This window comes from Clytia hemisphaerica, unplaced genomic scaffold, assembly GCF_902728285.1.
Source record: "Clytia hemisphaerica strain Z4C2 unplaced genomic scaffold, Clytia hemisphaerica genome assembly, whole genome shotgun sequence".
Classification (NCBI taxonomy): domain Eukaryota; kingdom Metazoa; phylum Cnidaria; class Hydrozoa; order Leptothecata; family Clytiidae; genus Clytia; species Clytia hemisphaerica.
Window position 1 is genome coordinate 478,561 of NW_027104101.1, and position 25,263 is coordinate 503,823.

General features: G+C 36.8%; 1 protein-coding gene across 1 annotated transcript; it reads right to left on the reverse strand.

Annotated features, from left to right (window-relative positions):
* Nucleotides 1-8,788: 8,788 nt before the first annotated feature.
* On the reverse strand, nucleotides 8,789-22,781 carry LOC136813007 (uncharacterized). Its single transcript, XM_067069515.1, has 15 exons — nucleotides 22,679-22,781; nucleotides 22,137-22,204; nucleotides 21,752-21,906; nucleotides 20,688-20,969; nucleotides 19,034-19,155; nucleotides 18,318-18,489; nucleotides 17,197-17,487; nucleotides 16,766-16,960; nucleotides 14,431-14,711; nucleotides 13,855-13,970; nucleotides 13,353-13,509; nucleotides 12,521-12,587; nucleotides 11,527-11,798; nucleotides 10,491-10,653; nucleotides 8,789-9,946 (listed from the first exon to the last, which is right to left on the reverse strand). The coding sequence occupies exons 1-15, from the start codon at nucleotides 22,745-22,747 to the stop codon at nucleotides 9,585-9,587; spliced, it is 2,772 nt and encodes a 923-aa protein (XP_066925616.1). The 5' UTR covers nucleotides 22,748-22,781; the 3' UTR covers nucleotides 8,789-9,584.
* Between the last annotated feature and the right edge of the window lie 2,482 nt (nucleotides 22,782-25,263).

Genomic DNA, 25,263 nt, shown 5'->3' on the forward strand with positions numbered 1-25,263 from the left:
GTGCCAAGTGTTTCTCTTCTTCGAACCTTGAAAATCATCTCTGGTTGTCTTGGCGACGGATAGAGGCTCAATATCATTATTATTGATATCAAATACTTTCAATGGAGGACTACCGTTTCCATTCTTTGGCGAGGAACTCATAACTGAAGGAAATAAATTGTCTTTTTTAACTTCAGTTGGGGATCGAAAGGGCCGTATATTATGTTTATGTGATGTACCAATATCACTTGGAAATGTCTGTTCAGTTTGGTTCGTTAGCTGTATCCTCCCTACTGAATTTTCTCTGTTTGTTTTCTGGCCCTTCTCTGGAACAACTCTTTTACTGTCCTCTTGTGATAGTTCCCTCTCTTCTGCTATTTTGCAAGCGATCGCTAAAGAACCAGGTAACGAGCTTACTCTACATAGCCGCTGTTGACGTCTTAAAGGTGGCTTTTCGGAACTCGGCCTCCGTGGTACTGGCGCTTTCGACTCGGCCATTTCTTGTGCTTCAAGCTCAAGCTCCGGTATGAGCAAGTCTTCAGGGTCCACTGCTGTAGCACTTCGAGGACGTGTTATCGTTGGTGGTGAACTGCTCAGTTTCTTATGATCCATTTCATCGATAGATTCACACCACTTGTTGTATCTAGAATTCAAATCTAATGACGTCGCACTCCGAACACGTACCAGTTCTCCATGTGTGGGAACGTCTCCGGCATCTACCGATTGCGTTAATCGTCTCGGGATCGCTGTCGGCTGCATAGAACGCATTGCACGACCGCCACTGGAGCTTCTACTCAACGCCCGATGCACATAACCGTTTTTACCGTTATTACGTTTCAAATAATCGGTAGAAAACTGTTTGTATAAGTTCATTTCGTCTGATCGCGTATTTCGATTGACTTGGAAAAACGATTCCCCTGCACTGTTCTCAGTCCTTCGTAAGCATCCTTGATTTTGTGAAGTCGGTAAAGATCTCTGTCGTTTCAACATCATGTCCTTTTTAAGAACAGAATTCGATTTCTCAATAGTCAGCCTAGCGAATTTTTCTTGTCTCTCAATCCCTTTAAGTTGTGTTATAAGTTGCTTTTCAAATTGATAGTTGATTTTCTTTGCAAGTACTTCTGAGTCTGTTGTCGGTAAGAATCGAACCAAATCTACTTTAGACATGGCGACTGTTTTTGTTTTTTTTGTTTATTTTAATCAATTGGGTTTTGCCTTTGATGACGTCAATTGAGGTTTTGCTGATCAACAAACGTGTGTGGAAATAATTTGCAAAGGGTGCTTGCTGGCTTGAATATAACAACTAAACCATGTTTTCAAAAAATCAGCCGAGGAGAGTCAGATTACAGACTTGTATTCTTCATATTTAATAAATTTTCGTTCCTTTCTTCGATAAAAGTTTGTGTTCAGTTTTGCTTGGTGAGTCTTCCCAACTATAATGAGAGTGGTGTTAGCTTTTAGTTTTTTTATAAATTGGCTCTTCAGAATTTCTTTGAACGTTAGTAAAAAATGCTCTCCGTACAAATGACTTCAGTAAGCGTGTGCAAAATCGCTAAAAATTGAAAATCGAGATTTCTCAATACATACACAATAGCAAACAGTTTTTTCAGTACTTCAAAATCCAGTGGATCATCAATGTTGATGTTTTGGTTTTGTAGAAGAATATGCTCTAGTTTTGCATTCAAGAGCTTGACAAGACGTGTTGCGTGCTTGTCTGTTTTGTTTTCTTTTCTCTACATGCAATATTTTGCTTCCATTTGTGTTGATTAAATCTGTAAGGCAGAAAAATAAACATTATTACAACGCACCCCTGTGTCACTGGCGGTGGGAACAATACCCTGCATTTTCAGCCCCACTCGGAAATTGACTTTCATTTCATCCCTATTCGAAATTCAATGTAAGAAATTGCACATCCCATTGGATATTTTAAGGTTGGAGCAATTAAATTTGTATTCCTTTTAGGATTTCGATAGAAATCTTTATCCCCGCTGTGAGAAAAAGCTCGATCGGGGCTGCGAGACAGGAGTGTAACAGCATTGTGAATATGTACACGGCATTCCATGCAGAAACTCAATGTACTAGCAAACTAGTCTGTTTATTAATCGTGTCAGAGGGCGGGAACATAGAGTAAAGCTTGTTAGAATAGGAGCTGCGTAGGAGAACGAGCAAAAGTTAGTGAGAGACTGCTGAATAACTTTCAGCCCTTGCCGCCGACAAAATTTCTTCTTACCTTCACCTAGCTCCCGCGTGATACCGTTCCAGCCTATCACGAAGGAGTAGGCTGCGACTTGACAGACACGAGCTGCCAAGCCATGGCGTATACCATGACACTCGAACGACACTGGGAAGGGGGCGAGGCCGAACCTTGCTTATGAGTGCCACAACACGTCACACTTAAGACAGACGTCTTATCTACCCATTCTATTGTATCAGAGTAATGGTACCCAATTCCCCTCACATGGCATGGGTTGTCCCGGGCGAAGATATTTTCACTTGTTAAGTGAATGGTAGAGACACTGTGAATATCGAACTCGGACCTCCCATCCGGGAGTCAAGGATGATAACCACTATACCACTACGCCTAAGAGGTATAGCAATTAAGTAAACAGTCAAAATCTCCATGCACTCAATGAACCATCAATATGATAATAAAGTAAAAAGTCACCATACACTACATTTAATACCTTCAAAAAAATAAAGAAAGTATTTTAAAGGGAGGACTTTTCTTTCTCTCATTTTGTAATTATCAATGGACCATCGGAAGTTATATATTGAGTGTGAAGAAAAATTTGGTTTGCTTTCTTACCGGTCATAAGAGCTTCCGATCTGCTGAAAAAGCTTTTTTTAAAGCGGTGGAGTGTTTTACAATACCTTTATGACCTAATTTACAAAGAAAGACACTCCAACGTCTGTATTGTTTGGATTTCCTGCACAATTTTACAGTCTGTTGATTGACCGTTGTAGACTAGACTAGGCAGGAAAACCATCATTTGATAGGCTGTAACCATCTTACCCTTGAAAGAGTGTTTTTGACGTACTGTCGGAGCCTAGTTTGAATAATAAAAGGAAAATTTCAGCTTTGTAAAAATTGTAAAAAAGGGCAAGACATTTCCGCAAAATTCGAATAAAATCTCTCAAAAACGTCCCTCTAAGGGGCAATTATTTACTAAAAATTTGTTCTCTCTCTAAGACTTGGTTTTCGGTGGTCCCATCCGCACATACAGCCTTCATCCTCCAACCCTAGTACCCGGAATCTTCGCGGTCACTTTCAACTGGATAATAGATCATTGTCTGCACAGGGGAGGGGAGAGGATATAATGTCCGGGGAGAAGTGTCCAGGGGGGTGGACTGATACCTGTCCGGGGGGTTAGACCTGCTGTCCGGGGGATCGAAAGTCACAGGGTTAATTTATATCCTCCACCCCCTATATTCAATTTTTTTTTGGAAAAGTCCATTTTAGGACTTTTGGGGACTCTTTTCCACTGTTGTTGTGTTTGTAACAAAATAATTTTTTGTTATTTGGCAAACTTTATACATGACGTGCATAATAATTTTAGCTAGACCGAAAGCAATGTTTATACAGTAAACTCTCGCTTAATCGAAATCTCTATTATTGAAATCTTTGTTTCCGGCCCCCATTATGAAGAAACTCTTTTAAAATACTTTCTCTAATTCGAATAAGTAAGATTCCCTATTCGAGTTCGAATTAGCGAGAGTCAACTGTAGTTTTTCACCTGCAGAATCTAATTCACAGAAGGCTTTCATTTGAATCCTTCACACTGTGCCATACCGTCTATTTTGATAAGGAAGAGAAAAGGAAGATCCAACGACAAGTTTATATCATAAATGTAGACGAAAGATCGATCACTGTTTCCTTAACCCTATTATCATTAGGCTTTTTCGGGTTTTGTATTCTCAGGGGGGGGGGGGGGTGTTTTCCACCAGCCTTGCATAGCTTTTGATCTAGAAAAGATATGGACTTGAAACTTGGCAGAAATACTCTCTACCATAAAAGGAGTTCATAGAAAAAAATTTGGGTTGATGACGTCATGATAAAGGTGATGACGTCATCACAAAGTTTCACAATTATCGCTGACCTATAAAAAAGTTCTATTTAATAAAATAGCAATTAAAGTTGAACGAATGGAGATTTTTCAATTCTGTTTTGAATTTCTAAAAGCAAAAAAGAATATCTTTAACATATTTGCCAGTTTTTAACATACTAATAAAATTGGGCATACCGGATAAGTGGGATGGGGGAACCTGGGAACCTAAAGTGGGAACCTAAATGAACACCTGAAAAGTGGGATGGGGGAGCCTAAGTGGGAACCTAAATGAACACCTGAAAAGTGGGATGGGGGAACCTAAGTGGGAACCTAAATAAACACTGGAAAAGTGGGATGGGGGAACCTAAGTGGGAACCTAAATGAACACCGGAAAAGTGGGATGGGGGAACCTAAGTGGGAACCTAAATTAACACCGGAAAAGTGGGATGGGGGAACCTAAGAGGGAACCTAAATGAACACCGGAAAAGTGGGATGGGGGAACCTAAGTGGGAACCTAAGTTGTTTAATTATTAATAGAATTGAAATATTTTTCTTTAAAAACAAATACATAAGCGAAAAATAAGACTTGCTCGATAGCAAGTCTTATCGTAGTTTAAGAAGAATTCCTTTATGTTTAAATAAATAGGTCTATTGAAAATGGCGATTTGTGTTTACTTTTCAAATTTTGAAAATTTTGAAAAGATGTGCCCATATTTTTTACCTGAAAAGTGGGATGGGGGAACCCGGGAACCTAAAGTGGGAACCTAATTTGTTATTATTATTATTTTTCTTTAAAAACAAATACATAAAGATAAGAAGGGTTGGTGTAATTTAAGATACACCATCTAACGATTTACGATTCACGATGCGCGATCCATGCATAAAGTATGCTGATTATTCCTAATAATTATCATAAAACTTAAATTATTTAACATAATTCTAAAACAATGGCATAATCTTTTTTCGCTTTTGTTTACCACGGTAAATTTATGCAACAAAAAAGAAATAAGTTAGCAATGGAACTACGAATAATTACGATCATAAAATTATGAGAAAGACTAACTTACATATTTTTCATAATGAGAGTTAAAGTAAATCCTAACACCCTAACAGAGAGTGAAAGTAAACAATGCACAAGAAATATTTTTGCTCTCAGTTATCATAATCGAATATAGGAATTTCTTTCTTAAAAGTAAATAAAAGAATATATTGGCAAACAATATGTTTTGAGGACCGTAATGTACGATGCAAAAAACGGGTGCTCTATTATGAGAAAGAATTTTCTTTCGGTAAACAATTCCCCTATCTTGATTCAAGTTATGAAAAAGAGAGCAAGTACAGAAGGTGAATGCACGTGGCTTCTTTGAATATAATTTGTATAACCTTGCATAAATGATATTTTTTTAAATAATTAAGTTTCAGCGAATGAAATTTAGTAAATTACCTAAATATTTTATCATGATTAGCATAATTACGCATGGATTAACATACTTTATGCACGGATCGCGAATCGTGCATCGTAAATCGTTAGATCGCACATCTTAAATTACACCAACCCAGATAAGAAAGATATTATATGCAAGGAAAGAAAAAACCTTTTATCATAATAAGAACACCAGTTATTTACTTTTTACATTACGGTTCGCAAACAATAATGTTGAAAATAAAACAAAGGGAATTTATTTATTCAATTAGCTCAAAAAAGCATGTTTATTTATCAGCAGTTTTATAGTGCCCCGGGGGGGGGGGTACTAGGGCAAAATGGGTTACGGGGATGCTCCGCTGGTCAGGGTACATTTTTTAACCTCCACGAGTCCCAGGTAGGGTCGCAAAAACACCAAAATAGAAAAATCAGTCCCCCGTAGGGTGCCTATTTTTGGAAAATTTGGGGAAAAAGTAGAAAATTTTGCAATTTTAGTCCCATTCAGGGTCACTTTTTTCGCAAATTTCGAGTCCCACGTAGGGTCCATTTTTCGAACCTCAGCGGAGCACCCCCGTCGGTCGACAAGGGTAGTACCCCCCCCCGGGTATAGTGCATCTTTTTGAAAGGTTCTTTTTAGTAAATTGACTAATTTGACTTTAAACTTTAAACTTTAAACCGTCATATCTTCAAATCTAGAAGGAATTAGAAGTTCGTTCATAGCTCGATGGATAACTTAGAGCCTCTTCTTTCTTTTGCACGGATCTAATTTGCTTGAATACAGAATCTAGTAACACATTATTTTTACGATCTAGTTTTTTCACTCTGATGCAATACACATTGTTTTTAATTAGCAGCTCCAATTTTGGGGTCAGGCTTGGGGTCGCTTAGCATTTAACGGATTCTAGCTCGTTTTTCTTTCTGTACCAACCAAACAGTACAGCGTGTGAATCACTTCATTAATTAAAATGTTTGATTTTTGATATAAAATAGAAATATTGCAGGCTGCCACGTTTCAATACACATAAGATAGATCACGGGGGGGGGGGCACTCAAGGTAAACGACCTACCGTACGTGCGGCCCTTTTTTCCAAGCTTCCCAAAGTACACTGTAAGGGTGGAAATTAGCAAAAATGAGAATAAGTGCACTCTAAGGGTTTAAAATTTGGTTAAAGCCAGTCCGGCTTTTTTTAAATTTCATCGAACAATGTCATGTTTTAACACTGGTAAATTTGGAACATAATATGTCCATCCCTTCAGGATCTGTTCTGAAACATGTTGACCAAGAAAAAGATCTAGGAGTGATAATCGATAGTGACCTGACCTTTGAAGCCCATATATTCAGTAAAATCAAGAAAGCTAAATCGTTGGCTTGATTAGCAGGAGCTTCGAATTTCTCTCACCAGATATGTTTCGAACGCTTTTCATTGCATTTGTCAGACCCCATTTGGAATATGCACATGTAGTATGGTCTCCAAGGCTAATCAAACATATCAATGCAATCGAGGGCGTCCAACGAAGAGCTACAAGGCTAGTATTGCTAAGAACTACTCATACGACGATCGGCTACAATCTCAATCTACCTAGCCTAAGACCAGGCGGCAAGTGTGAATGGTGGACGTTTTCAAGAACCTCCACCTTTATGACGAGTCTATAAGATATAGAAATTTACTCCTCGAACACGACCACGACATCAGCATGATTACGAGCTTCAAAGGAACTTTGCTAATGACGGTATGAGAGGCTACCAAAGCAACTCTCTTTTTTACAGAAGGTGAAACCTTGGAATGATCTAGAAAAGATATTGTTGAAGTACATCCTTACAAGTCTTCAAGAGCGTTTGATAAAAATGGAGAAAAAACTTATAAAATGTAAAATCAAAATTCTTTTCATAGGAGTCAATAGACGTGCGAAATATATTGCTATAAAAAAATAAAAATAAAATAAAAAAAATAAAAAATTAGGGGTCCCACTTAGGTTCCCCCATCCCACTTTTTCCGGTGTTCATTTAGGTTCCCACTTAGGTCCCCCATCCCACTTTTCCGGTGTTCATTTAGGTTTCCACTTAGGTTCCCCCATCCCACTTTTCAGGTGTTCATTTAGGTTCCCACTTAGTTCCCCCATCCCATTTTCAGGGTTCATTTAGGTTCCCACTTTAGGTTCCCGGTTCCCCCATCCACTTATCCGTATGCCAAAATTGACGTTTAAATCATGCAGAAAATGAGTAAATTTTTTCAAAAAACAATGACGTCATTTTTGATGACGTCATCGGTTTTTGAAAATTTTTAAAATACAGTTTTACAAAATAAAATTTATTATTGATACCTAAAACCTGTCAAAATTTGAAGTCAGTTGGATGCATAGATCAAAATTATCTAAATTTAAGATTTTGGGTTTTCAGGTTTAGCTGGATTATGATATGCCTGCACAAAAAAGTCATAAAACCTGATCTGGTTTTGTATTAATTGTAAAATTTGGTACATGTTGCTTAATTATATTAAAAGTCAGAAACTTTCAGAGTCTTAAAATTTTTTTTCAGTGAGCTATTTAGCAAAAGAGTGCCAGCCTGGTGGAAAACACCCCCCCCTGATAAAAATAGGGTTAAAGAAATGGTTGTAGCAGTGGTAGCAGGCTAAAGATCCTGTTATAATGATACAATGGTGTCTCTATGACTCCCCTCAACACAGACAAGTTTGCTGGCCGGATTCGGTGAAAGGCTTTTCCTACACCCCCTTCTCACAGGCCAAAATATCGTCCCTGGTGGAAAATTATCCTCCAATTTTTGTCCCCACTTTCTAATAAACCAATCCTTACTGTAGAAATATCATGGTATTTTTCCTATCCCCACTGCGACTTTTCTGACTTGAAAACAAAAGAATTAAACTCCCCAGTCATAACAAATATGAGAATATAAATCCCCACCGAGTTTCAGTCCGTTATTTTTATCCCCACTGACAGAAAAAATCCTACCGGGTCTATGAGAAGGGGTTGTTTTCCTCTCAAGTTTCCGGCCTATACAGTTGATAAACTCTTATAAAGAATTTTTTATTTAACGCAAAAAATTATCGATTTGTATTCGTGTTATTCAGAATCGATTTGAAATGGTTGATGGATATGTTCTTTGATAAAGATTTTTAAACTTTTACGATATGATGGCGATATATTAATTTATTCACATCTATTTTGAGGCAGAATTCAATTATTTCGAGTTAATCTTATGAGAAAAAACGGATAATTTGCGAATTTTTACGCTTCGTTGAAAAGATTTATCAAAGTAAGTATCCATGGACGCCACAAGTACAAATAGCATTAAAGTTCAAACTTGCAAATTTAAACAACTAAATTCAGTAAACATAGAAACTATGTTTTTTATATTCTACAAAATAATGAATAAATATATGAACTACAAAAATGTAGTGAATAGAAATTATACAAAAGACGACACAAGTAGTACTGGCATCATACCCGCTTTATAACAAATCACAAAGTTGTCCAAAAGTTCACCGAAATGTAGTCCCACATGTTTTCAAGCGTAGAGGGAAAAATAGTAGTATCTTCTTAAACAAGATACAATATTTTTAAAACCCTTTTTCTTTTGAATTTTTGCAAAAAAGACTGATACAAGTTTAGGGTGAGAAATAGACAACTCGCCAGCGCCACAATTTGCAGCTACGATCAAAAAGTTTTATCCCGTATCAGTAAGATTCTAGCGATTTCATTGGTCAAAAGACATGGAAGTGGAGGTTGGATTATTTGTTTTCCTTTTCCTCGACACGCCGCGCCATCAATACGGTTTTTACTGACCCTGTATATCCCGTATCCCACCTTGAGAAGACCGTGTAGCTTATAGTATACATCAGTCAAAATGGTATAAACAACGAGTACATCTATCGTGTTTCGTCCTTCCCAGGACTCATCAGTGCAGCTCGCGTAATTAAGCGAGCATAGACTGCGATAAACAGTGAATACAATAATATCAGCGCAACAAGCGGTTCTAGACAAAGGAGTCATCAAGTATGGTTCTTTCCGTTAACATTTCATCATAATCACCAGTACAATCGGCATCTTCATCATAACTGTCATTATTTTCATCTTTATTTTTTAACGATCTCTGATAACGATTCTGACTCAATGTTTTATCAATTAATACTTGCAATGTGATATAAGTGAGTTAAAACTTCATTTAAGAAAGTATCATCTTCTTTGGGCGGGTCTGGCGGTTTTTCTTCTTCAATGGCGTTACCGCCCTTTCGTATTAGAGTTTTATCGTTGTCTACCTCATACCAAACTAATAGTTCTTGCGATTCGCAATCGTCTCGCGGTGGACAACATGCTTTACTAAGTCTCGTTTTACACTTGAATAGTCTTTGTATAATGATATGGGTACCGATTTGAGAATCGTGTTTCGATAAAATATTTTCAATTGTCTTGGTGTATCGATTCACGAAATCTGTCACGAATTGTTCCATGGCGATTTTGTCTCTTTCCAATTTTTTCATAGCTAAAATATAATAAGGCTAATTGTAATCGAATATTTCAATTCGAGAGAGGTTTATAGACGTCCAGGCTACATTCTAAGCCCTATTGGACCATTCTTTTATCAATCAACTTTTGGATCCTACAATTCCAAATCGTGTGTGGCTTTACGATTTCGATGGTATTTCCCTTTTTTTCTCAAATATTATAACCTTGATTGTACGAAAATGAAAGAAATGTGTCCAAAATAGGGCAAAATCGCAACATTTATTCGAAGTTTTTTTTCGACCGCGACATTTAGTTTCCGGTAAAACTAGTTCCTTCAAGGTAGTTCAGTCTATTAGTTGTAACTAATGCAACTTTTCGACCGGAGCTGCCAATTGCCGCGCGGGCATCTTTTTGTCCGTTTTAACACCCTAAAACCGTCCCAGTCTTTCTTCGCACCTATAGACAATAGAAAAATGACTGGATCGAGTTTAGGGTGGTAGATTAAATAGTAAAGTGGCACGCGCCTGACCGCGCGACTACAGTCGAAAAGATGTATTCGTTACACAGGGAACAAAACTAACCCATGATTTCAGGATGTTTTTTATCCTTCCTTCTGTTGATGTAATCATATAAACACCCCAACACATAAAGGACGAACAAGATACCACCCATGGTCACCATCAAATGCTTCAACACTTCAGAACTTGGATCCATGATTGATTTCTCAATGTAAGGTTCAGTTCCCTGTAAAGAAGAAGCAAAGTAATTTGTTCATAGAGTTAGTAGAAAATCAATCCTAAAAGGTCGGGGGCCACTTGAAACATTTTCCATCATTTAAAAACTGAAAAGCGCAAAAAGTTGTAAAACATTACTAAGAATAATAGATAGCCAACAATATTGCCAAAGAATGAATGAATATCTGTCTCGTGTTACTGTACTATTTCCCATCCTCCAAAAGTAGAAGTTAGATAAACACTTTTTGTTTATGATACATAAATTCATATTTGTCGCTTTTCATTAAATGAGGTGGGCCACTTGAAACAAAGTTCAACAATCGAACTGCAACTTGTTTGTTTCATTTTGATGAAATTTGTTTTAAGATGCCCAATACCTTTATAGTCAAGAGGAATAAGTGTGCGAAATAAGGCTGCAATCGTGCATTTTTGAATAGGAATCCTGAAATCTGGTACAAAGGTACCGTAGGGGGGGGGTAAAAAGCATTTTAAGCTTCTCTGCTTCAAGAAGTCAGGAACTCCACCCAGGTATTCGTTACAGGGAACGGCAACAAGGCAAGTAAAAATATCATACCATTATACCATATACCAATGGAAAGTTTTTTTTCACACCTTACATCCAAAAATGGACTCAGTCCAGGTTAGCGGCTAGGAGTCATTCTGGTCTTTAAATTACTCTAGAAAACTTAAAAAATTACAACTGAAAATGGACTCAGTCCAGGTTATGGACTAGGAGCCATTCTGGTCTGTAAATTACTCTGGATTCAAAGATTACAGCTGAGAATGTACTCAGTCCAGGTTATGGATTATGAACCTGGTCTGTAAATTACTTCAGCAAAATACAACTCAGCCCGAGTAAGGAATTTTCAAAATAAACACTAACCGTTATAGGTGTTGTGCTATTCTTTAAAATCTCGAAAATTAAATTCTCATTATCTTTGACATAACTTCGAAATTTGTCATGTGAATTTGCCAAATCTCCTGATAGTACAAAACCGTACGTTCTAGGGACGTCCAAGACCTTCGCAACACGAAGTAAAGAATGCTGGAATTCAAGTTTGTGTGTACCCGCGGTGAATGCGTCCAAGATAACAACCTCGATTTCACCCTCAGATAAGGCTTTTTGTAATTGGTGAATAGAGGTGTAGATATTTTCTGAAAAATAGAAAAGAATAGTTCACAATTTCTATCTCTTCGTCTCTACACGTTTTTTATTTTATAAGAACAAACTATATCCAAGAACATAAGGCCAACATAAGGCTTCGATGGCCAAAATGTTAAGAACATGTTAAGAACAGTTGAAGGCTTCGTGGACTCTAAAACACTTGATTTCTTAAGAAAATGGACAAAAATACTCAAAAATGGCGAAAACAAAAACATATTAAGGACATTTTTAGGCTTAAAACTCAAAAAGTTAAGAACATACGTCATACGAAGGCTTCACAATTTTTGGATGTTCTTATAAAATTTTGAGTTACAGAGGTTCGAGTTAAAGAGACTTCCACTGTATAAATGAAGGAATTCTAAGAATTCGATGTCGACACAACCATCTTTAGGTCTTTGGCAAATACTGTTTTTTTATAATATAAGAACATCCAAAATTTTTGAGGCCTTTGAATATGTTCTTATGCATTCACCATTTGCTGAGCAATTTTGTCCATTTTCCTAAGAAATGGGGTGTTTTAGGTCGGCAAAGCCTTAAAATGTTCTTAACTTGTTCTTAATATTTTGGTCATCAAAGCCTCGTGTTCTTGTATACTCCGTTCTTCTAAAAAAAACGTGCATATGAGTTCTTTGGTCTTTTCTCCTCAAACCTTCCTTCGGTTTTTATCTTCACTGAAAAATGGAAATTAGAAAAGATTTTATGAAGAGCTTACTTTGGTTGACTTTTCCATTCCTTTGCAACGCAATCTTTTGTTCAAACGATCCATTTAATGCTCCAACCTAAACGTGACAAAATAAATAAAACAGTGACCTATCCGATATCAAATAGACTTGTTAAGAACTTCCCATTGTAAAGCCTTATTAAAAAAAATTTTCCTCCCCTTTCGAAGAGATTTTAAAAATTTCTAATTATAGGCATCAAAAAGAAACATAACAAAAGGATCACACTTCGTAATAGGCTTTTACAGAAAAAACCGTATACCCCCTGTCATTTCCGTTCTAGGGGGGGGGGGCAAGGTTTGATATGTGGCGGAATACCATAGGGAGATACAAAAATCTGTCAAAAATAACTGGAATTCCATGGGGTAGCTTTTTAAATCCTACTAAAATTCAGAATTCCAGAGGGGTTTAAACCTGAATTTGCCTAGAATTTCAGGGGGTTACAGCATTTCCAGTCACAGAGGGATGGACCTCCTCAACAGGGGGTGTACGGTTTTTTTCTGGAAAAGCCCATAAGATATCTCATACATTATGTACATATAAAACACTACATTGGGGCTCTCCGTGCCTCACTTCAAGCTGAAGCAAAATTGCATGCAGTCTTTAGATCTTTAACAAATCGATGCCGGCAATAATGTTCGATCAAAACAAACAACAAGTAAGTGGAAGCTTGGAATGTTGTTTTGAATAAATCGCCGGCACCGAAACCACCCGTCCTTTTTGTAAATTTATCTCGCTTATCCTGTCGTGGCTTGTATTGGGAAATTTAAAGAACCTCTACCTATTGTTTCATAAATAATACGTGGTACAAATTCTTAATATTACCATTTTTCCATAGAGTTGTGCTTTACTAGAGCTATCGGGCGAACTGAGGGTGGCAATAATAGCGGCTGTGAAAAGAGCACACGTGATCAGACTAATAAACATCCACGTGATCGTACACGCACGTCCTAAGTACGATTGTGGTGCAAAGTCACCGTATCTGAAAAAAAAGAAGACAAAATTTCATACACTATTTTTCATAAGAACCAGTAAATTTTGATGAAGCTCGGCTGTTTTCTTATTTTTTGGCACTTTGAGCCTCAAATTGTTCTTATTTATAGTTTGAAATTGAGGCTTTATACCAAATTTTTACTACTTTGATCCCCTAAATTGCTTGAAATTCCAGGGGAATTCCAGGCCCAGCATTTTTCTTAAATTGTTTTTATTTTTTGGCAATTTTGAGTCTCATTTTTCTTATAAAATTTTTCTTATCCTTCTTCCATAACGAATGATAAAAGTTCTCTGAAGTTCTGTAATTTGGAAGAGTCGAGGGAATACGACTTACCCTTGAGTTCCTAAAGTAATGATAGACCAGTACCACGATTCTTTAGTTCCTTTGACCAGGCTGTAATCAAAAGACGATTCTGGGGGTGTCTTTTGATTTCGATTGCTAGACGATTCCTGTAAAACGTAACAAGAGCTCAAAGAAACTTGAATACAATATTTTCGATTTGAAAGCTTGGTTGTACGGCTTTGTTGTTGAGCTTAGAGATAATTTTCAAAATAGCGACCTCGGCAAGTGACTCCTTCTAGCTGAGCTTTGTTTTTTTTCACAACAAATACCGATTAATATAAATTAAGCCTACACGTTTTTTTTATAAGAGCAAACTATATAAAAACATAAGGCTCCGCTGGCCAAAATGTTAAGAATAAGTTAAGAACATTTCAAGGCTTTGTGGACTCAAAAACACCCTATTTCTTAGGAAAAAGGTAAAAAATATTGACTAAAATTGGCAAAATAAGAACCTGTTAATAACAATTTTATGCTTAAAAAACTAAAAAAGTTTAAGAACATCCGAGGGCTTCAAAAATGTTGGATGTCTTTTAAAAAACGTGTATATTGACCAATAATTTCTCTCACCAGTAACCAAACAAGAAGGCTCATCGCCACCGACATTAACAACATGAGCAATAATAAAGGCCAACATGCACACATCATAAGCCACACTTTACCAGATACAATTTCTTCTAATGTCTTATCTTTGACAATAAGTACGGCACCGGGATAATCCACCAATGAAACGTATGGATATCCCATGAAGTAACGTTGATTCTTAGTTCCGATAATCGGGAAGGAGAGATCTGTGTGTTCGTCCATGTTTAGAATCACACGCAATTCGTTAATCTTTAATGAGTAAGAACCTAATAAAAAAAATAAAGCAAAAAAATAAACACTTTACAGAGTTTACAGTTGACCCTCTCTTATCCCTATTTTTATCAGGGGGGGGGTGTTTTCCACCAGGCTGGCACTCTTTTGCTAATAGCTCACTGAAAAAATTTTTAAACACTCTGAAAGTTTATGACTTTTAATATAATCCTATTAGCAGCATGTATACCAAATTTTACAATTTTACACCGACCAGATCAGGTTTTATGACTTTTTTGTGTAGGCATATCATAAAATCCAGCTGAAACCCTGTAAAATCCCAAAATCTTAAATTTAGCATAACTTTCGATCTAGGCATCCAACTGACTTCAAATTTTAACAGGTTTTAGGTATCAATATTAAATTTTAAAAAATATTTTAAAAATTTTCAAAAACTGCTGACGTCATCAAAAATGACGACATTGTTTTTTGAAAAAACTTACTCATTTTCTGCATGGATTTTAAACGTCAATTTTATTAGTATGTAAAAAACCGGCAAATATGTGAAAGATATTCTTTTTGGCTTTTAGAAATTCAAAACAGAATTGAAAAATCTCCATTCGTTTCACTTTAATTGCTATTTTATTGAATAGTACTTTTTCATTGGTCAGCGATAATTGTGAAACTTTGTGATGACGTCATCACCTTTATGATGACGTCATCAACCCAAATTTTTTTCTATGAACTCCTTTTATGATAGAGAACATTTCTGCCAAATTTCATGTCCACATCTTTTCTAGATCAAAAGTTATGCAAGGCTGGTGGAAAACATCCCCCCCTTGAGAATACAAAATCCGAAAAAGCCTGATAATAATAGGGACCGAGAATTTTCTTCGAATTGGGGAATGATTCGAAATATCTAGAAAGCATTTTATACGAAATTACACTTAAAGGGACCAATGATTTAATTCGAATTACAGAGAGATTTAAACTAGAGGAAGTTTACTGTAGAAGACTCGTGTTTAGCTCTCAAAAGTGTGATCGATTCGTAATCATCTGTCTTTGGCTATACGATGGAGTCTCCACAACTCGGACACTCTGAAACACTCACAGAGGACACAAATTTGTTCCAGTTAAGGGAATTTAAATTATGTAGGTTCGAGTTAAAGAGACTTCACTGTATTAGAATCTAGAAATATACTCTCAGATTAAATTCTTTACTCTCATCTCCTCTTGTGCTAATCGTGGACATATCTCTTAGCAGCGATTTTTCCAAGTACTTTGAGCTGGGGCCGTTTTTGTAAACTTAGATTGAATTTCTAATATGCCTGAAAGGGAACTTGTTCACAAAGCTGTGCATTGATGAATTTGGGGGTCTTGTGGGTGTTCAGAGGGCGAAGCTCTCAAAGACTCTTGACAATGTATAGATAATAATTGGTTATTGTTGCTCATAAACAACAAGAAAGGATAATTTCGTTAGAAAAAATCTCATTTATTTTAGATTGAGTTTCAAAAACTCTTTGGATTGAATTTAAAAAACACAATCTTAGATCGAGTATTTTGGCCGGTATATGGACATAAAAAGCGTTTAGAAAAATCCCTGCTCTTACTACAATAATTGAATAAAACCGAAAGTCGAGGTCGAAAACAATATAACAAAAAAAATTTACTTTGAGGTTTTGCTCATTCGAAATCAAAAGAATTTAAAGTTACGGAGTAATGGCACTTAATACTCTTGTCTCCCGAATAGATGCCCCCCCCCCGCTAATTGTTAAGAGACAAAAAAATCCACCCCCGCTCTTATTAAGACCCCCCCCCCCGCTAATTAAATTCGAATAATTCAATATTTTATTACAGTGTAGATAGACCTTAAACTTGTTAAAATTTTCCTTTTTGTTAGTACTTGGTTCTTATTTTACGTGTTCATTTGTTAAAGTTTCTTTTTTGTTGTTGCAATTGATACCAGTTAGAAAAAGTTCTGTCTTCAAATTACCCCCCCTCCTCTTATTCCATCCCCCCGCTTATTAGAATTTAGAAAATCTTCCTACCCACCCCCTGCTTATTCAGACCCCCCGTCTATTCGGGAGGCAAGAATAAGTTAAAAACCTACCTCGTCCATTTTTGTACATATCCAAGGAAGTAGTTGGACTTTGACCTGGCGCCCGATTACATATACCACAAGCCTGTGGTATCATTTGCTTTAACACTTCATAGAAAACACCATGCATTTTCTTGCCAATCATATGAAGGTAGGGTGGTAGCAGGTAATAGTTACTGGATACTGTGGCTGGACATTGACACGTCTCTGGTGATACAAGAAACAGAATTGATGGCATTAAAACTACAGTGAAATTAATCTATCATGTGAAAACATAGCTTGTATCAAACTCTTCTTTCCAAAGAGTTCAGGGTGATAAACAGACAAAAAAGTGTCTGCAAGGCAATTGGCCGATATTGTCGAAAAGGTGTATTGAGAAAATGACGTCAGACTACCGGTAAGGTAAGGTAATATAATATCTGTCTCTGTTATTTCACACTTACTTGTAATAATTTGAGCTTTCTCTCCTATCCCGAACTGGTTTAATGCAGCAATCGATACATTATACTCTGTGTTTGCTTCCAGATACTCAATCAACACTGAAGTAGAAGCCCCATGTACTGGATAATAAGCAAGCCGCGCGGTCGATTGAGGAGAAGTTGGGCGGGCGATCACGATGTATGACATTAGATCACCATGGATACCATTGGTTGGAGGCATTTGCCAGCTCATTTCGACATGGTCGTGTGACTTAATGAGACTTTCTGTGAAATTACGTGGTGGTAATGTAGGTGCTATAGAAAAATTATTATTTTACTCAAGTAATTTGATTGAAAATCTTTCCAAATACCTTATTACACTTATATCAAGTATTTAACGCGGGAAAAATGAATGCGACAATTTATTAACGCCAAAGGCAGGGCTTTCGAGAATCATATCCCACGGCTGTAGTTAAAGCGAGGGTAACCGATTCGCGTTAATAACTTCAGTAGTTATATAAGTGTAATAAGGTAGTTGGAGTTGGAGCAACATGCCGTAAGTGGAATTAGAAAAAAAAATCGGTTTTTTAAGGAAGTTTAAAATTCACGAGTTTATATTATGTAATACACAGCACTACTGTGACTTTTGCAGTTTGGCTTACAGTTCTCCGAGATAGATCAAGGGATGACAATTTTGTTTTTATCTTTAACTTTCTTTGAAATATCCAACAAAAGATTGGAGTGACCAGTATCCATTAAAGGAAAAATCAAAATATAATAGCCGGATTCTTTTTCAGCGCTCAACACATTATCCATTAAAGGAATCACAACATCCATGTAAGAGCGTACGATGGAAAGTTTTGCTATAAAATTACTGCGTATAGCGTAGAGAAGAAACCAATAGTTTTTCTTCAGTTTACCTGGGTAGAGATACTAAAAGTTACCAAAAAAAAATACATAGACACTCGCTTATTCGAACTTCTATTACCCGAATTATATTCTATAATTCAAACTTATTCTCAGTTCCGGTCAGGGTGAAACCGTCTTAAAATACTCTCTATAATTCGAATCTCTCTTTTATTTGAACAAACAAGATCCCCCGAGTTCGAGTTCGAATTATTAGCGTGAGTCAACTGTCTGCTTACGTGATGGTTTCGTGGTCACGGAAGCACGTTCATGCGGTCCCCTTCCCATATTGTTGTACGCACAGACGGAGATAACGTAAGGTGTCGATGGAGTGAGTCCTCTTTTGATGACGTAATTACTCTCCATAGCGGACACGTTAAATGTACATTGTAGCGTCTCATTGGAGTAGACCTTAGGGAGATAAAACAATCGACGTTATGCAAAGGAAAATTACGGGTTCGTACTTAAATTTACATTTCGGGAATAAATATCGAATTGTGGCGTATCATTTTCGAGTAGACCTTAGGGAGATCAAACGACCGACGTTGAGCTAAGGAAACTTAGGGTTCGTACTTAAATTTACATTTCGTGAATAAAGATCAAAATGGAAAATGGTCCTGATGCTTTACAATCTGTAGCGTAACACATTCTTTCTACCCCTACACAAGTAGTCTTAAGTTTCTTACCTATACATTAAAATAGACGCAACACATTTTTAGGACTTGTTTTTGGCCTTGCTTATATCACTCAGCCTAGTCGAATTCCGGAAACTTAACTTTTTTTATAGTTCCGAAAACAGAGCTCTCTGATCAATGAAATTTGATCGTGATGCAATAGCTAAAATATTATTGGAGATAACTTCTTTTTTTCAATTGTAAAACGGTGTAAACGGCTGATAATAAAAAATCTATACATCCCGAGAAGAGCATTGCTAGGAGGACAAACATATTCATACCTGTATAAAGTACCCAAGAGGTTCACCATTGAAGTCATCTCTGGGTATCCCATACCATTCAATGGACACATAGGATGATGCTTGAGCTTCAACTTTCGTAATGGATGGTGCACTTTTAGGTACTGGTGAAAAAGAAAAGAATACTCGTAAGGGTGGCCACTTTGACTTATTTGAATTTTCATTAATAGAATTTTTCCATTCCGATTCCAAGTCCATTCTTTGAAACCCATATTAATTAGTTTATTATGTATTTTCGAATCCCTAAAACTTAAAGAAACTAGACCATATAAAATGAAATCACTTCTAGCCAATAGAATGGCTTTATTTCATTTTATAGTGAAACGAAACCGTTACGTGCAAATGCATTAAACCTCAGACGATTCTTGTTAATTCGAACTAGAATTGAGAATCTAAGACCATGCTTGCACGTAACGGTTCCGTTTCACTCTAAAATGAAATAAAGCCATTCAGCATGGTTGGTCATAAAGTAATCAATACCTGAGATCACAAATATTTTTCGAATCCTTAAAGATCACGAATTTTTTGGGAATAGAAATGGTCAAAAGGGTAACCTTGGCCTTACTCAGCAACACATACCCGTATTCCCTCCCCGAGGGGGGGGGGGGGTAGTAGAGCAAATGTGTTACGGGGATGCGCCGCTGATCAGGGTACCTTTTTTAACCTCCACGAGTCCCAGGTAGGGTCGCAAAAACACCAAAGTAGAAAAATCAGTCCCTCGTAGGGTGCCTTGTCTGGAAAGTTTGCGGAAAAAGTAGAAAATTTGAGAAAATTTGGGAATTTCAGTCCCACTTCAGGGTCACTTTTTTCGCAAATTTCGGCAAAATCTTTGAAAAAAACGAGTCCCACGTAGGGTCCATTTTCAAACCACAGCGGAGCAACTCCGTCGGTCGGCAAGGGTAGTACCCCCTACTCCCGATTCCCTCTTTCCTATTAAGGGTGCCAACTTTCACTTATTTGAATTTTCATTAATAGAATTTTTCAATGATTCGAGTCCATTCTTTGCTCCATTTCGAGGTGAAACCCATATTAATTAGTTTACTACCATGTATTTTCAAATTCCAGAAATTCGAAGAAATTGGACCATGTTTACACGCAACGGTTCTGCTTCACTCCGAAATAAAATGCTTAGTCACCTCTAACCAATAGAAGCCATTTCGTTTCATTTCGGAGTGAAACGGAACCGTTACGTGCAAACATGGTCTTAGATTCTCAATTCGAGTTCGAATTAACAAGAATCGTCTAAGGTTTAATGCAACCCAGCATGGTTGGTCATAAAGTCATCAATACCCTGGGACTGAGGTCACAAAGCTTTTTCGAATCCTTAAAGGTTTTGTTCTTAAGTAAGAGTGGCATCGTACTTTTGATTTACAAGTTTTTTCACATTGAATTGACACGGATGTGGGGCAAGATGATGGGGCAAGTAAATCTTTTGTTTATTCAGAACAATATAATAATAGGGAGACAAGCCCTGATATGAAACCGAAACATTTTTGTAAAAATAAAACTTTTAAAGATTGGGATTATTTCTGGGAATAGAAATGGTCAAAAGGGTAACCTTGGCCTTACTCAGCAACACATACCCGTATTCCCTCTTTCCTATCGCCCCCTGTTTAGTATATAATTTTGGACAAACCTTTTTCGTGTGTTTTACAATATCTTATCTCCGACGAAATCCCGTTCCCAACATTTTTCACGTAACCCACCACGAAAAACGCATACGTCGTGCCGGGCATCAACCACGTCAGATTGGCTGGATTATTAGCGGCGCCGTACGTTTCTAATTGAAAAGACTGCGTCCGAATGTTTTTGTAAAAGATGACGTAATTATCCATTCCAGGCACGTCGACCCACGAGATGGTGACGGCGTTTGGAGACGTGGCATGAACTTTGACGTTTGTCGGTCGTCCACTTGGAACTGAAACCAAACAGAGGATTGAATAAAATGAAGAAGCGAAGCGTATCAGCTAGTTTCTATATCAACATTCTTTATAACCAAGTCTTTTTGAGATTTTATAGTTAGAGAGATATAGATAGAGCCGATATTTTACGTGGATGGCCCAGTAATCTAGGACTTTTAGACAGCCTTTCGATTGTTTTCTTGCGGATCACCGCCATCCTGCTCGGCTATCTATGAACTGAACGGAACATTGAAAGAAGCGGGGATTCGAACCGCGAATTCCTGGTTTGAGACGCTGACGCTATTGACCACTTAGCCATCGCTCCTTATATCTTTTCAATCAATCATACGGTCAGATTAAGGCCTTAAACTGACATGGTAATTGTCTTGAAAAAGTGTTTTCTAATGTCATTCAAAAAATCAGTCAACTTTTAGAACAATTTTCAGCTACACGTTTTTTATAAGAACAAACTATATAAGAACATAAGGCTTCGCTGGCAAAAATGTTGAGAGCAATGTAATAACATTTTAGGCTTTACAGACTCTAAAATGGCCAATTTCTTAAGAAAATGGACAAAAATGCTCACAAAATGGTAAAAAAAAGAACATATTAAGAATAAGAACATTTTTAGGCTTAAAGCTCAAAGACTTAAGAAGATCCTAAGGCTTCAAAATTTTTAGATGTTCTTATAAAAAAAACTTGTAAAGAGATGTATCTGAAATATGAATTAGGTATAGCTAACTCGCTATCTCGCCGGTTAAAAGAATGGGACTAAAATAATGGTAAACAATCTATATACCTCCTTCAGACAGGCCGTAAGTCGGTTTGAATGACTTGACGACCTCCAACTTGCCAAGGGAACCATCTTTTTCAATACTATCTTGTAAGAAAAGCATTTCGTATCCATCTAACTTGTGGAAATGAACACTAAAATTGACCTGTCTGGTAACTGGGCTGAAAATACGAAAAAAGAAAGGGTGAATGAAAGTTTTGGAAAAGAAACTTTTCAATTTTTTGAGGGAAAACGTGTGATAAAAGAATTATTTCCAATGTTTACGAATCTTGACTATAAAAAATGCGTAGAATTTACGCATTAAAGATCACAGTTTAGGAAAAAAGAAACCAAATTATAATATTAATAACATGTTCCAGCCATTGGATACAAAAATTAAATGGGGACTTACTCGACGCTATGAAGTGTGATGTTACCCAATGCATGTTCCAACTCTCCATCTTCAAAAGCCGTTCGCACCTAGATAGAGGCAAAAAAAGAAATTTCAATGGTTCTCTTTGCAATTAAACTCTGTCTAAAATCTATAGTAAAGGCAACCCAAACAAACAGGGGTGAAAGGATAACATTTGATGTATATATATGTGAAGAAATTCAAAGAATTTATGTCCAACTATCTTCTTTCAGGAGATTTGGGTGGCTTATAATACAGCATTTTTTAAAGAACACAATTAACATAGTGAATAGAGACGGCGCCTTCTTTCTACATCATGGTATCGTAAAGTGTATCGATCTTCTGAATCGATTGAATCCCAAACTAAAGACAAATACACTCAACAACCAAAGAAATATTTCCATATATGACCTCCAAATTAATAAAGTCAAAAATAACGAAGGAAAAGTCATAATGTTCGTCCAGGGGTGTCCGGAGAGTCGAAGCTGACCTTCTAAAAATGACTCCTCAAGATTAGGTTAACATTTCTTCATTTTACTTACATTTTTCAGGAAAACGTTTTGGAATTTTTTGTACTCGGCGCTGTTCTGATCGTTGATAGCTGACGTCATCGGGTAATCGAGCTTCAATGTCACCGTTGCATCGATATCTAAATAACAAAATGTAACTGAGAAAGTCAATCACGTAAAGATACTGAATTATCACGACCAACATCTCTTTTCGCTTAACTCTTTCGTTTCAGTGGTTACTGTACTCTTTTAGGATAAACAAAATGAAATATCTTTTTCCGCGTATCATATTTTTTAAATTTCCAATCAAAATAAATCAGAGCAAAAAACTATTCGTCCAAAGTTTTGGGATTTTACGCTTAGCCGGATTACCATGATTTGCCGCGACATAGAGATCTTTTTTTTTATTGAATGTTCGCTCATCTTCAAACAAACAAGTGATACTTTTATGGACCTACCTGGTTATGCATTTAACACATATATAATTGATATCTACGTGAGCATATGAACGTTAGACAATTATTCAGAACACAAATAGTGACGATTTATTAAAATTAGTCGTTTGTTTTTTATAAAAAAAAAACGTTTAGAAACCAAAATTTCATGCTCTTGAAATATTCTTTCATATTCAAGACTTCGTTAGCAAAAAACATCTATCTCATCAAAAAAATGAGTAATTTGGCTAAGAACATTGATGTATGCTTATTAATGGTGATTCTTATAGATAAAGATGCGTTTTTTGAGCTGAAAAGTTCTTTTTTTACAAAAATCTGCTTGACCCATCTTTTACCTACTTTCATGCAAAAAATCAGAAAAAAACAACGATCCAATATTTCACAAAGTCCAAAAAACCCTCTTTTTTGGCCGTTTTTTGGCCCATATTTTTCCAAAAACATTTTTTTTCGAAAATCGGGCTCCGTCACATTCGACCGTTTATAGTTATGCATCTTTGTGCAAAAAATCATAAAGAATATAAGAGCCAATCTCGAGAAAAGCTAATACCTAAGTAATTGACAATGTGCTTATAAAAAAATATCGAATTTAGCCAGTTTTTCTATAAAAACACGCCAAGCAACCAAAATTTCATGTCTAAACACACAATTGCTTCAAAAAGTAAGCCCTCATGAGCAAAAAAACATCTATCTCATCAAAAAATTGAGTAATTTGGCTAAGAACATTGATGTATGCTTATTAATGGTGATTCTTATAGATAAAGATGCGTTTTTTGAGCTGAAAAGTTCTTTTTTTACAAAAATCTGCTTGACCCATCTTTTACCTACTTTCATGCAAAAAATCAGAAAAAAACAACGATCCAATATTTCACAAAGTCCAAAAAACCCTCTTTTTGGCCGTTTTTTGGCCCATATTTTCCCAAAAACATTTTTTTTCGAAAATCGGGCTCCGTCACATTCGAGCGTTTATAGTTGTGCATCTTTGTGCAAAAAATCATAAAGAATATAAGAGCCAATCTCGAGAAAAGCTAATACCTAAGTAATTGACAATGTGCTTATAAAAAAATATCGAATTTAGCCAGTTTTTCTATAAAAACACGCCAAGCAACCAAAATTTCATGTCTAAACACACAATTGCTTCAAAAAGTAAGCCCTCGTGAGAAAAAAAACATCTATCTCATAAAAAAATTGAGTAATTTGACTAAGAACATTGATGTATGCTTATTAATAGTGATTCTTATAGATAAACATGCGTTTTTTAAGCCAAATAAATTTTTTTGCAAAAATCTCCCTGGGCCATCTTTTACCTATGATGGTACCCTACTTTCATGCAAAAAATCAGAAAAAATCAATGATCCAAATTGGCCCAAAAAAATTTTTTCTCGAAAATCGGGCTCCGTCACATTTTGGCCACCACCATTTTGCACCTTTGTACCAAAAATCAGATGATTCCTATGATTTAATCTCGAGAAAAGCTGGTAACGAACGGACGGACAGAGGTGAATTTATAGGACCTCCACCCTACCGGGATAGGTCCAAAAAGTACATACGAGCTCATAAAGCGTGCAATAAAAACTATTGGCCGGGTAGCTCAGTCGGTAGAGCATTCGCTTTACAATCCAAGGGTTGTGAGTTCGATCCCCGGTCACCGCCAACTCAGCGAATGAGTAGCTTAGATTGGGTGATATGATCTAAGCGGTAAGTTACTGGGAGCTGAGAGTAGGTGTGGCGCTCCACCTCAGCATTCGATCTCCCAGGTCTAGCGCAAATAGAAAAGGGGATAGACTCCCTCACTCCCGGCTCCACTGACAGCCACCAGATGAAAATACTTTTACTTTACTACTACTAAAAACTATTTTTCCACAGAAATCTTTTCACGGGGATTTATTGCCAAAACAGAAAATATGATTCGTTACGTCAAACTTACGATCTACTCTGGCACAGGCGTATTCAAGCAAAAATCAAAAAAGGTATAGAACGTGTCCCTTACGCGGGCATGTAGCAGGATTGCAAGATTTTCCCGGGCCGATTCCGTCATTACACGTGTTATTGCCTCCGTAAAGTGATTGTGTGCATTGGCGTTTCCTCTTAACCGCACCACCGCTACACGGTTTGTTACAGCCAGACCAGTGAGACCATGAGGTCCAAACTGCATCCACTGAAATT

Excerpts from the sequence above, each read along its gene's own strand:
- LOC136813007 (XM_067069515.1), bottom strand. The coding sequence starts at position 22,747 with ATGACGTCAGCTATCAACGATCAGAACAGCGCCGAGTACAAAAAATTC. Across the intron at positions 21,907-22,136 it reads ATCACACTTCATAGCGTCGA|CCCAGTTACCAGACAGGTCA; the intron begins GTAAGTCCCCAT and ends TCGTATTTTCAG. Across the intron at positions 13,971-14,430 it reads GCCTTCTTGTTTGGTTACTG|GAATCGTCTAGCAATCGAAA; the intron begins GTGAGAGAAATT and ends TACGTTTTACAG.